General features: G+C 41.0%; 1 protein-coding gene across 2 annotated transcripts in view; it reads right to left on the bottom strand.

The window, feature by feature from the left end:
* The window catches only part of LOC121652648 (inactive N-acetylated-alpha-linked acidic dipeptidase-like protein 2), a 613,163-nt gene that overhangs the window by 165,644 nt on the left and 433,971 nt on the right, over positions 1-13,548 (bottom strand). For both annotated transcript variants that reach the window (XM_042005529.1, XM_042005530.1), the window contains one exon: positions 12,849-12,977. In XM_042005529.1, the coding sequence (XP_041861463.1) occupies positions 12,849-12,977 (129 nt within the window). The remainder of the gene's footprint in view (positions 1-12,848; positions 12,978-13,548) is intronic.

Here is a 13,548-nt window from a genome sequence, read left to right as displayed (position 1 = left end):
CACTTTTAACTTTTTTTTTCCCCTCTCCTCACTAGAAGAGCAGAATCTCCTTTCGCCCCATAATGACTGCAGCTCATACTGCAAGGCACAGCCTTACGTCTCCTTTTTATGAAGGGCACATCATTTTGTTTTGCTTCTGGGAGAACTTTACAGAGAATATCACATTTTTATCAAATGACAGGGAAAGGGAGCCTATAGGGCCCGGTTGTCACATGCTGTGTAGGGGCCTTTCATCCTGTAGGACAATACATCATCAGAGTCACGTCAGGACTTTGAGATGTTTTCTCCTCTGTGCATCACACATCTGACATCATCTGCATTTGATCCTGTTTATCATAAGGAGACAATGAACAGCACTTTAACCACGTGTGTTTTGTTCTTGGTGCCAGAAAGTAACCCTTTCATGCAATGGACACCTATTTAAAAGCCGTTTTCTAGTGTATTCATGGGTGGGATATTTGTAAATTGTCATCCACACAACCAGTCACTGTCGTGGTCTCTGTGTTTTTGGTTAACTTTTTCTGTCCTGTGGGTTCATTGTGTTATCTGGTTCCCCTGTTTTATTTTATAGTTCCTTCCCTTAACTCACCGGGTTTTAATTGTTAATTCACTCTGCTTGCATCTCGTTAGTTGTGTTCCACTTGTATTATAAGGGTTTTTTTCTTGGTAATGTCTGTTCGTGGAATTAAAACTCTCTTTTCTACAGTCTGTCTGTCTCCTGGACCTAGACTGTTATGAGGATGCGTGTATAAAGATGCACCTTGCCTCGCATCCCAAACTGGTCCAGATGACAGTAGCAAAGAGACTTGTGGACCTGTTGACTGCCAAACCCTGGTACCGTGACCTTCCGGGTGCACCTGACGTGTTTGCTGACACCAAGGAGGACTTAAATGCTTTGTTGAGGTTAATCAATCATCTAGTCCCAAGTTCATTCGTATTCCAATTGTCTACATCCTATAGAAGAAAGTATGTCTATTGCAAAGGTTTTATGTTTTCCTTTATTTTAAAACCTAAAAATAGAAATAAAATATGGTTCTTCAAAGTGAAAACAAATTTCCTCTAGTAGATATTTATAAAAACTATCAGTAGTCTTTTTTCAAAAAGTCCCTTAATATCTGCAGATTTATACAAGTTTTATTTAGCTGGCTGAGGGTAAAATATCTCTTTGGATTGGAAAGGTTGCAGACCCCTGCACTAAACATCTCTTTAAACAGCAATTGTTAAAATATTTCTTAAATAAATATGTCAGAGATAAAAAAAAAAATCTCTTTAGATTCAAAAAATCATATATATGTATTCTTAGATTTTAAATATATTTTAAAATCACATATTTATGACAGAAAATGATGAAATGTTCAGGATTTACTTAAGGGGTTAACATCCGGTTTTCTGGGTGTAGTGTTGATCAAACTGTGTGGTGGCACCGATCTCATCACAGAACAAGAAACATAATGATGTTGTCCAATCTAGAATCTAGTCCTCTGTGCCAGAAATCCCCTGTGATCAAATGTGATCTAACAAAAAGAAGAGGAAGAACCACAGCAACAACCAGCAAAAACATGAAGAAGAAGAACCATGGTAACAGTGGAAAACACAACACCCAGCATGGCAGAGGACAAACATGATAAAGTAATGAGTAATAGTCGGAAGACTACTGTTAACAGAAAAATCCAGAATTGAAAAAAAAACAACAGACTGGAGACGGCGTGAACATGGACTTTATTTACTTCCTTGCTCCCCAGTCAGCTTGCTCTCTGATTGGCTACATTCCATCCCATGCCATAATCCACACAGTCACGTCTCAGGAGCCGTTGGCTTTGCTCGCACACGTGAAGATCTTTGGTTGTAAATATTGAACATGTTCAATACTCCTGATTGTTGGCCACGACCCGTTTCGGAACCGATTGTTGGGAAGAATTCGCTTGTAACACCAAATGATAATTTTATAGGAAAATCTTAAAAGACTTAAGATAATCGGGTGTTTGCTGTCCTTGGTCGGGAAGGGGCAAAATCGGGACAAAAAGCTGATGATCTTTATGTGTGTACCTAGCCCAACAGCTCAGTAAAACCGTTTCTGAAAAGTCTGAAAAAATATGTACACAAATTATGTCTCCCCGTGTCCAACCGACAGCATGAACATGAACAAATGGCTCCTCTACTGAAAGCTCACATCTCACAGATTCCACAGCTGGAAGTTTCATCTCGCTATGACCAAGATTCACCGAACCAGAGGCAGAAGAAGACCCGATTTATGCTTTATGTTTGTAAAATATCGTCAGAAAATCTCTCAAAACTTATATCCACCAGAATTAGTTTAAAAATACAAAAAAAAATAAAAATAAAAACACAAAAAACTACATTTCTCATTGTCTTTTGGACGCAGTTTCCCATCCAAAAATCACAATTTTCTGCCCATCTGCATGGCTTTTGATGGACAAAGAGAAATATTGGTTCTTTTTCTTCTATAAGCGCCAGACAGAACATGTCTCGTCATGTTAATAAAGCCGCTCTCTCCTGAACATCAGACGCGCCGCTGAAGCAGGACCAGACATGGAGGAAGAGGCCTGGACTGCGGCCTCTGCATGAGCTTTCCCTGTGATCAGAGCCAGTAAGCAAGAACTTCGAAAACAAAACAAAACAAACAAACAAACAAAAAAATAAGCTGTATTAACACGCGATTAAAAAAAAAAAAACTCTTGTTGATTAATTAATGCTTTAACGCGACAATAATGCGTTAACGTGCCCAGTCCTTGTTATTTTATAAACATTTTTATAGAATATATAAAATATAAATGAACTAAAACGTCAAATAGGATGAATAAATAAAAAAAAAAGTGCTGCTCTTTTTTAAATAATTTGTGCATGAACAGGTTAAAACCTCCCCAGAGAGTACACTCATGCAGTAATGAGTATTTTGTCTTTACCATCTATTCTTACTGCTACTTCCACCTGCAGTCACTCATATCTGAAGCACATTATCGTGTCTCATCAAACATTCATTGAATCCTATTGCACTGCTAGACAGCCATTTTCACTCCAATAATTCAACATTATAATAGAATATTGCTCAATGAAATTTGGTTGTCTTTTGTTTCCAAGGGAAGCGATTTAATAAGAAGGAAAAGCAAAACTTTCTCTTAAACAGCAGTGAGTGAGCAGATATTAAAGAAAGGAACTAAAAAGACCCTGAGAGGCAAACAACTGAGATAAGCTCAACATGAAGCACAGTGAGGGAAAGATTTCTGAAATGTTTGAACATTTCGGTTTCTTTTTCAACTCATTGTTCAGGAAGCAAACACAGCTCAGGAAACAAAAAAAGTAAAGAAAAAACAGATTTCACAGTCACTCTAATCAGCCCTGACTCACTTATAAGTATTACAAGTTCTCCTGTTTATTTCTAAAAAAGACTCAGAAACCATCAGCCTGCCAGGTTTTATTCATGTCTACAAGCCGGCGACAGGCGGGCGTCACAAAGACGAGCGAGATGCAGAAATACCAAGAAACAGGCGCAGAAAGTGGATGATTGGAGGAAAGTTAAAACAAGTTCCTCAGAGTAAAATCTGTCATAAAGATGTGTGTGTGTTGTCAACAGGAGAGCGTGTTCTCTGTTGTGGAGAAAACATTCAGGTAAATATTCAGCCCTCCAGCATGGCCAATGAGATGCTTCACAGTTCATCAATATTCCCTCTGCCACCCCATCCACCTGCACTATCGGATAACCTTTGATTATCAACCAATAAGTGCTATTAACAAATTAAAACCCACATGGAAACATCTATAGAGAAAAAGCTGGGACAATATGATCCTGTGAGTCACTATATTGCAACCTGGGAAAACACCAAGATTTATGTTTATGTTTAATATGTTATTATGTGGAGTTCCTAAAAAAAAAACAGACTATTAAAAAAAGTCCATATCAATCGTATTTAAAGCCCAGAACCCCCCTTTACTCAGGTTTACTAGGATTTTTCCTAGGGTTCATTTGGAGCTGCAGCCTTTGGCTGTCTGGACACCAGTCAGTGGCAGCGTGCAGGATGATTAACCTCAAGACCCGGACTACATAAACTTCTCTGATCAGTGGCCAATGTTTCTGATAGGTTCCTAACGTTAGCAGCCTTTTCTCACACACATTTTTTTTCCAAGAAATATAAACCAGATTATGAATTTGACTGAATGCATTTAATCAAACATTTGCTTCACTGGATGCTCCGTCTGCTTTCACACTGCAGGAGAACCAAACCAGGAGACTCCTGGTAGTTTAGCAGGCCACATATTCCTTCTCTGGTCTGAGCCAAGAGACCCCTGGTCGTCAAGAGGACCAGAGTTCCCTTCTTCGATCTGAACCAACAGACCCCTGGTCATCAAGAGGACCAGAGTTCCCTCCTTCGGTCTGAACCAACAGACCCCTGGTCGTCAAGAGGACCAGAGTTCCCTCCTTCTATCTGAACCAACAGACCCCTGGTCGTCAAGAGGACCAGAGTTCCCTCCTTCGATCTGAACCAACAGACCCCTGGTCGTCAAGCGGACCAGAGTTCCCTCCTTCGGTCTGAACCAACAGACCCCTGGTCATCAAGAAGACCAGAGTTCCCTCCTTCGGTCTGAACCAACAGACCCCTGGTCGTCAAGAGGACCAGAGTTCCCTCCTTCGATCTGAACCAACAGACCCCTGGTCGTCAAGAGGACCAGAGTTCCCTCCTTCGGTCTGAACCAACAGACCCCTGGTCGTCAAGCGGACCAGAGTTCCCTCCTTCGGTCTGAACCAACAGACCCCTGGTCGTCAAGCGGACCAGAGTTCCCTCCTTCGGTCTGAACCAACAGACCCCTGGTCGTCAAGAGGACCAGAGTTCCCTCCTTCGATCTGAACCAACAGACCCCTGGTCGTCAAGAGGACCAGAGTTCCCTCCTTCGATCTGAACCAACAGACCCCTGGTCGTCAAGAGGACCAGAGTTCCCTCCTTCGGTCTGAACCAACAGACCCCTGGTCGTCAAGTGGACCAGAGTTCCCTCCTTCAGTCTGAACCAACAGACCCCTGGTCATCAAGAAGACCAGAGTTCCCTCCTTCGATCTGAACCAACAGACCCCTGGTCGTCAAGCGGACCAGAGTTCCCTCCTTCGGTCTGAACCAACTGACCCCTGGTCATCAAGAGGACCAGAGTTCCTTTCTTTGGTCTCAACCCAAATGTTAATGAGCGGTCACACTGCTCTGAACAAACCATCCTATCCGTGGAAGCAGACCACGATTCATTTAAAGTGGACCAAACAGCGGCAGTGTTAATTTGATTTAAACAAAAGCGTAATTAAGTCAGAGTAAATGTGTGTGTTGTAGTTTGTAATAATAATAAATAAAAGAAAAAAGCTTTTTATGTAAATCGGTCATGATAATTCAAAGAGTTTAAACAGAAGAGATAAAGATTTATTTCTGGTGCACTAGTCATAATGAGGATGGTGATATTATCATTTATCAGTCATTTTATGCAAATGTTGCTCACTTATCGTTGCTGATTTTTTTCCCCCTAAATGGACCAAGTCCGTTTTAAACCAGTGAGGAAAGCAATAGAAACCTTTCATATGCAGATGATTGTGCAACAAAACCCCTTTAACATCAGCCCAATCATGTTTCAACCATCCTTTTCCTCCAGTTCTTCTTTTAGAAATCCCTCTGTAACGGATACAGATATTAAAGTAACTCAGCATCAAACAGGATGTTTACCTCATTTGCGTGAAAGGCTTGAAACTATGAAACTGATCTAGAGTGTAAACTCTGGCCTAATAAACACCCTCAGTCCAGATGTTATTTAGACACTCTATAGACATTATTTGATGCTGAGAAAGCTCCTATTCATGTTTCCAGAGTGGACTTTTAAACCCTTCAGTGTATAAACTACAAAGTACACAGGGTAGAATCACATTACAATAACAGAAAGTCGTTTTAATACAGGACACACAGCTGCATGTATTATAAACTATCCAAGTTCACATAAAGAGCTGGAGGCTTTAAATCTGCACTCATAAATGTGTAGCTCCATATATACCTTCACTATCTTCTCATATACCAGCAAATTGTACAAGTCCATGACCATTTCTTTGACAGAAGGGATATAAAGTATCATCGGTTTTCATCCTTACACCATCCAGTCCAGTGGTGACCATTAATTTTCAAACAGAGGTACCTGATACATGCCACCCACACACTACAGATACCAAAACACCTCTGCAACACCAGCCAATCAAATCACTAGCATCTTCTCATTTGTTTTCTGTTCTTTTATCCACCAAAGTGGCCTGCATTGCTTTCTTTTCACCCTGTTCTCATTCTTTTCTTCTTTCTGTCCATTTACTCCCCGACTACCCTCTTTTCTCTTTAAAACCTCTCACATGAGAGGCATCTGTTTGTGTTATAATTGGTTCCCGAGCACACATTCCAAAACTATCAGCGAAGCAGCATCTCCGCTTGGATGACAGGTCCTCACACAGCAAGACAAGTAGCCTGCATTACAGCCGTTGCTCAACCATGATTAATGACGTGTAGATCTGTTTCTAAATATCTGGAGGTGAAGTTACCTGGGGATACCTGAGACACAGCCGAGATGATAAAGAGAATAAAAGTACCACAAAGAGGACTAATAGGTAGAAACAAGATTCTGTGGTCAGAGGCAGTGATGCTGTTTAATACTCTGGCATAAAACATTTGTTGGTGCTGACAGGAACTAAAAACCTCTTTATTACCTCAGCACTGGTGAGTAATTCAGTATTTAAAATACAGAACAAACAGGGGGTCTGTTGCAGGCTGCTACTGGCACACCTGATGAAAGTGCCTGGTTGGGAGCTGAGGGGAGCTGAAGGGAGCTGAGGGGAGCCCAGCTCCTCTGGAAAGCAGAGGCGCTCCCCTAAAGCTACTCAGCAGAAACTTTAAGGGGAATCCTAAAAACTTTCAGGTTACAGTTAATTTTTCCTTAAGGTCCCTGATGTTTCTTATAAAGAATTTCATTTGTTGGCACTGTGTGTCAATTAATTTATTTAGTTTAATTAATGAGATAAAAAAAAATCTTCCAAACAAGGTAGGTAATCCATTCTGTTTCTACCAGCATTGTTTGTTTGTTGTACTGGGATCATCCAATGACCTCCCTGTTTCTGGTTAAACAAGCTGCATACCGTAGTAGCAGGAAGGTGACCACGCTATGTGCACTAATATGTATGCATGTGCATGTGACTTGCAAAATTAAAGCTCCCCTGAAAGCCCCGGTCGAGCTACTCTCAGACTGAGTCGTAACTTCAGCTGGTTTCAAATGGTTGTGGCTTATGTATGAGTAAATTCCTCAGGGGTGTGCCATGCAGTGAGGCACATTTAATATTATCTTTACTATTTATCTTTAATACTGGTGCAGTTCTCCATGTGAGAGTTTTCTCTGGGCTCTCCGACTTCCTCCCACAGTCCAAAAGCATGCATGTTAGCTTGATAAAGGGTTCTAAACTAGTTGCAAGTGTGAGCATGAGCTACTGTTCTTAAACATCTGTAAGGTAAACCTTGTGGCTACAAACACCAGCTTACTAGTCCTTATTAATCTCCAAAACAAAAAAAAAATTCACTCCTTACTTCTGCTTTACTAGGATGTGTATTCAGCATCTGATCCATATTCTGCTTTATTTTAGAATAAAAGTAAAATCATAAACTAAAACAAAAATCAAAAACTAGGAATCTATCTTAATTTTTTTTATTGTACTTTTAAATTTTGTTTTTAATTTGTTGCAGAAAACTTCAGATTGAAAACAACCCTTTTCTGTTTAAAGCTATATGTACATGACATCCACAAATTGAAGAAAGTACAAATAGCAACAGATTCTGTGGACAGACAAGTTGACATCTGACATTTTAAATCAACACTACAGAATAAAAATTTGCCCATTTCAATAAACAGAGGCTTGCTTGCTGCATGCAGTGGCACACTCCTTCTTTCATGCCAATTAATCCTCTACTCACTGACAGAAATGACTGCACAGACACATTATTATATACCTCTTCATAATTTCATGTTCTTTTTCAAGGTTTGATGAGCAAAGCAAGAGAAACAGCTTCAGTCATGATGGGAGTTTAGGAAAGATTGCTTTTGCATGATAACATTTCTGACAGCTTATCAGGGCCTAGACCAGCCATTTCCTGGAGCACTTTAATATTTACAGGTGTAGCTGATGCCCTGTAAATTAAAGTGGGAATATGAAACAATATGTAGGCAATTACGCAGCACGGTTTATATGGCAAATGTGTCGTATTGAGTGAACAACTGTCCTTAGGCCAATTAAACTGAAGGGAGCTGCAATATAAAGTCTTGTGAGTTTCCTCCTGTAGTAATATTTACATTAGTACCGATCTCCCCTCGATATTTATGATCCATAATAATGACGTCTGGACAGGTTTCCTCAATAAAGACAGCAATGAGGCCTCACATGTAGAAGGATTTGATTCATAAAGCACAATGTAAGTAGAGTTAAACAGGACCTCTTCTTGGTCCGATCTAGGCAGAGGCTGTGTTTAGCCTTGTTACAGCCGGGCGTGACAGGAAGACCAGACCTTTAGTTGTTTTGTTCTAATACAGGGAATGAATGGCCAGTTGTAATAATCTGGCCACTCTTGGCCTCCTGTTCTATGGATAGATGACTAACCTAAAGACAAACAAAAATATGGTAAAACATGACCTGGGGAGACAGAAAGAGGAGAAGAGACACGAGTGGTAGATTTTGCTGAGGAAAATAAGAGCGTAGGGGAAATGCAGTCTCTCTGCGGATAAAAGAAGAGATAGCGTGATAGTAGGAGGATGAGCAAGGTGAGGAGAGAGGGAAGGAGTGCTTAAGGGGAAAAAAGAGGTGGTAGTAGAGGACAGAAAGGAAATAATAGAGAGTTGAAGTATGTTTTTATTTTCAATTTTTCAGGATGAAAACGTTTTCCAAGTTTAAAGAGACTGTTAAAGTTGGGGAGAACATGTCTGCAAGGGATGATCATATCTGCAAAACACCCCCAGGTTGGAATAAAAAACACTGAGCTGTTGTACTTCATCTGTAGACCATCCGATGGATGTGGATGTAAAGTGTGGGACAGAGTGAATCTGGCTATCTTTAGATAACAAAGAAAAATGCTATGCTGCATTCTTCACAGAGTAGGTGGCATTCTCTGAAACATCACAAGATTTCTTTCTACTCTTGTGACACTTCACGCGAGTCACTCTGAGAACAGGAAGAAAAAGAAAGCCGGATGCAGAGAGCCTGAGAAGACAATAAGGGACAGGACGGTGACATGGGCTGCTGCTTCTCATGTGATCTAAATAATATATTCTACGCCACACATCAAATGTATACATCCATTATGGACGGTGTGTTTAAGCCACAAAGTTTCGCTGTGTCACACTAACATACGTTTCCTGTTTGTGATGCCACTACTGCAGCACAGCAAGCTGCATGCTTTCTCAGCCCCTCCCCCACCCGTGCACCTCCACTACCCAGGCACCTCCATCACACGAGCACCTCTACTACATCACAAATACACTAATAGACTAATGTATGTGTATGTGTGTGTGTGTGTGTGTGTGTATGTGTGTGTGTGTGTGTGTGTGTGTGTGTGTGTGTGTGTGTGTGTGTGTGTGTGTGTGTGTGTGTGTGTGTGTGTGTGTGTGTGTGTGTGAACTAGATTGAGCAGTCCAGACTTCAACTATTATAACGCAGTCAATGTGCTTTCCACAACAATCAAATTAAGCATGAAATGTTATGGTCTGGTGGCAGACTGGATCCTGGTGTGGTAGTAGTGTAATCAGTTCTGGTCTACTGTCTGGTGGCAGACTGGATCCTGGTGTGGTAGTAGGGGGATCCGTTCTGGTCTACTGTCTGGCGGCAGACTAGATCCTGGTGTGGTAGTAGTGTAATCAGTTCTGGTCTACTGTCTGGTGGTAGACTGGATCCTGGTGTGGTAGTAGTGTAATCAGTTCTGGTCTACTGTCTGGTGGTAGACTGGATCCTGGTGTGGTAGTAGTGTAATCAGTTCTGGTCTACTGTCCGGTGGTAGACTGGATCCTGGTGTGGTAGTCGTGGAATCAGTTTTGGTTTAGGCCTGTCACGATAACAAATTTTGCTGTGCGATACATTTTCTCAGAAATTATTGCGATAAGCGATAACATTGTACAAAGTGATAATGTTGTCATTTTGAGACCATTTTCAACTAATATAATGACGATGCCATAATAATGCAAGTACACCCTTTCAAAGATCAATAAAGTTTAATTTCTAAAGAACATTTTACACTGGAACTATAAGAAATTTTAAATAACAAATCAAAAAGAATAAATAGAACAGACTCTCAGTCTCATTAACAATGAATGAAAACCAAACACAACCAAAAACAATAAGTATGACAGAAAATAAAGTCTCTGTTCTGCAAATAAAACTGTCCTTCAAAAAGTATATAAAAATATATTAAACATGGGGCCCAGATAGGGAGAACTGGATCAGTTCTGGTCTACTGTCTGGTGGTGGTGGTAGACTGGATCCTGGTGTGGTTGTAGGGGGATTGGTTCTGGTCTACTGTCTGGTGGTAGACTGGATCCTGGTGTGGTAGTAGGGGATCGGTTCTAGTCTACTGTCTGGTGATGGTAGGCTGGAACCTGGTGTGGTAGTAGGGGATCGGTTCTTGTCTACTGTCTGGTGGTGGTAGGCTGGAACCTGGTGTGGTAGTAGGGGATCGGTTCTTGTCTACTGTCTGGTGGTGGTGGTAGACTGGATCCTGGTGTGGTAGTAGGGGATTCGGTTATGGTCTACTGTCTGGTGATGGTGGTAGAATGGATCCTGATGTGGTAGTAGGAGGATCGGTTCTTGTCTACTGTCTGGTGGTGGTGGTAGACTGACTCCTAATGTGGTAATAGGGGAATCGGTTCTGGTCTACTGTCTGGTGGTAGACTGGATCCTGGTGTGGTAGTAGGGTAATCGGTTCTGGTCTACTGTCTGGTGGTGGAGGTAGGCTGGATCCTGGTGTGGTAGTAGGGGATCGGTTCTGGTCTACTGTCTGGTGGTAGACTGGATCCTGGTGTGGTAGTAGGGTAATCGGTTCTGGTCTACTGTCTGGTGGTGGAGGTAGGCTGGATCCTGGTGTGGTAGTAGGGGATCGGTTCTGGTCTACTGCCTGGTGGTGGAGGTAGGCTGGATCCTGGTGTGGTAGTAGGGGATCGGTTCTGGTCTACTGCCTGGTGGTAGACTGGATCCTGGTGTGGTAGTAGGGGGATCGGTTCTGGTCTTCTGTCTGGTGGTGGTGGTAGACTGGATCTTGGTGTGGCTAACTCTGTAACTAACACATTTGGAGGTTTTGGGCTGATAATGGTGCTGGGGTCTTTTTCAACCTGATCTGTCAGTCAGAAGAATCTCCCTTTCTCTTTATTCTGTTATGTTTCTGCATAAAAACCAGCTAGCAGCCTCCTGTCTAAATTAAACTGGATCATGTAGCGCTAGCTTAGTCGGCACTATAATAATGTGGATACTGAGGTTCTCTTTGAGTATCTTTATAAAAAAATAAGAAAATCTTTATAAACTGAGTTGATGTTTAGTTCCTAAGTATGAAAACAAAATATGACCTGGTTTCCCCATATTATCTTAAAACTAATCTAGTGCTAGCATAGCACTAGATTAGCACTGCTACGTAGCTTCATGCTAACAGATGCATAATTCAGAGGTGGCCATGGGAGTTCGTGGCCATACATATTGTTTTAGATTCAAACTGTACATCATAAACACCAGAATTAAGTGTCCCTTATATAAGTGTCCTGTTGTGATAAACAAAAATAGACTGCAGGATTTCATTGTAACGTACCATCTAAAAATTAATATTTTTGGGTTGTTGTGTAGGACGTATGTCCCTCCAGGGTTACTATAGTGTAGGGAAATATTTTGTGAGATTTGTAGATTTAATAGTTAAACTACTCAGTTACAGCAGGTGAACCCAGTAAGCTCGGTTACATCATCATAATTAAACATTTAAATAGAATTCCGTTAAATCACAATTACCCATAAACATGCATGCTATAGCCATGAATTCCTTCACATAACTAACGTTTAGCTGCAAATTAATTATCTACGTAGTTCCCACACATCAGTAGTCTGTGGCCATGACTTAGTAATGCAAGGCCACAGTTTTTGTTTTTTTCTGTTCCCCCTTTGGAGATACAGAGTCCCTCTGTATCACCAGAAATACTCTGTAGTCTCTCACAGTAAAGAAAAATCCTGGAATTAGTTTACCTGATGTTGCTTGTTTCCAGATGTCACATACAGAACAGTAGAGCTTAAAATATATAATACCATGATCCTGACACACGAAAAAGACATAAGTAGCCAGGAGTGAGGAAAGTCCCCCCTGATGTTCTCTTCACATCATGCATATAAGTAAAAAGTGGCATTGAAGGCCAACTGCCAACCAGGATGTAGAACTTTTGCCTGGGCAAAAGGGGGTAACCAGTTGATGCCGTAGGGGGCAGTAGCTGCAATGTGTGAGTAATGTCATAAGACCTAACAAGGCCATTCAGATTAATAATTTAAGCAACACAACTAGAATAACCTCTGATATGGTAACTATGGTTGAGATCAAAGGCTGATATTATTCATTTGGTTGGGCAACATTTGCATTTGTGCTCTACCCTGTGACAGCAGAGGTAGCAGCCAGACCAGCTACCAACCTAATTAGCCATCTACAACACTGAGTGGCCACAGCAGCACCAAACATGTTTAATTATGGAGACACAAGCAGGAATTTCAGCCTGATTCAGCCAACTGTGGACCTGCATATCCAGAGATTTGTAGTGCTTTAAGAAGAAGTGATAGTTACCCTCTGTATATCTGAGGTGAGCTGCAGCAGTGTGGGAGAAGCTGTAGCTCTGAGAGTTTCCGTCCCTCTGACTGGAGAGTTCAGACTGACGTAGGCCACAGCACTGCTCTGCAGGACAACGCTGTTATCCTGGAGGAAAGACATATCAGCTCATGTTACTGCTTTTAATGTCTTAACTAGCCACATATCATCAATCAAAACTCTCTTCCAGTTTTTGGACTGACATGCTGTACATATCTTTATTGCTTTTCTGTTCTACTGTTCTTATCAGAAACATCAAATTAAGACCTACAATTCAATTATAGTCTGCCAGGGAGAAAAATGAACATTTCAATACTTTTAATTTGGTTGTCTTTGTATTTTGTAAATCTGGATTTTTTTTCCAGTTACATCTAAAACTAAACTTATATAACAATCACATCTCAATCCCACTGAAATCAGCGCATCACACTGCCTCCATAATGAATAATGCTTTGAATTATGAGCTATTCAAGATTTTCTTCTTGCCATGAAGTTGGTTTTTGGACTTTTTAAAATCTGAAGGTCTGCACAATGGTCCCAATCAAGGTTTATGTTTATGACACATTGGCCTTTTACTGTTTTAGTCATAGAAAAAGGAATTGACAACATGTAACTATTAGCAGTACCAACCTAAAACACGATGCTCTGTGCTGTTTTAAATGAATTTCAAGTTAGTTTC

Source organism: Melanotaenia boesemani, chromosome 14 (genome assembly GCF_017639745.1).
Source record: "Melanotaenia boesemani isolate fMelBoe1 chromosome 14, fMelBoe1.pri, whole genome shotgun sequence".
Classification (NCBI taxonomy): domain Eukaryota; kingdom Metazoa; phylum Chordata; class Actinopteri; order Atheriniformes; family Melanotaeniidae; genus Melanotaenia; species Melanotaenia boesemani.
This window is presented reverse-complemented; position numbering and strand designations above follow the sequence as displayed.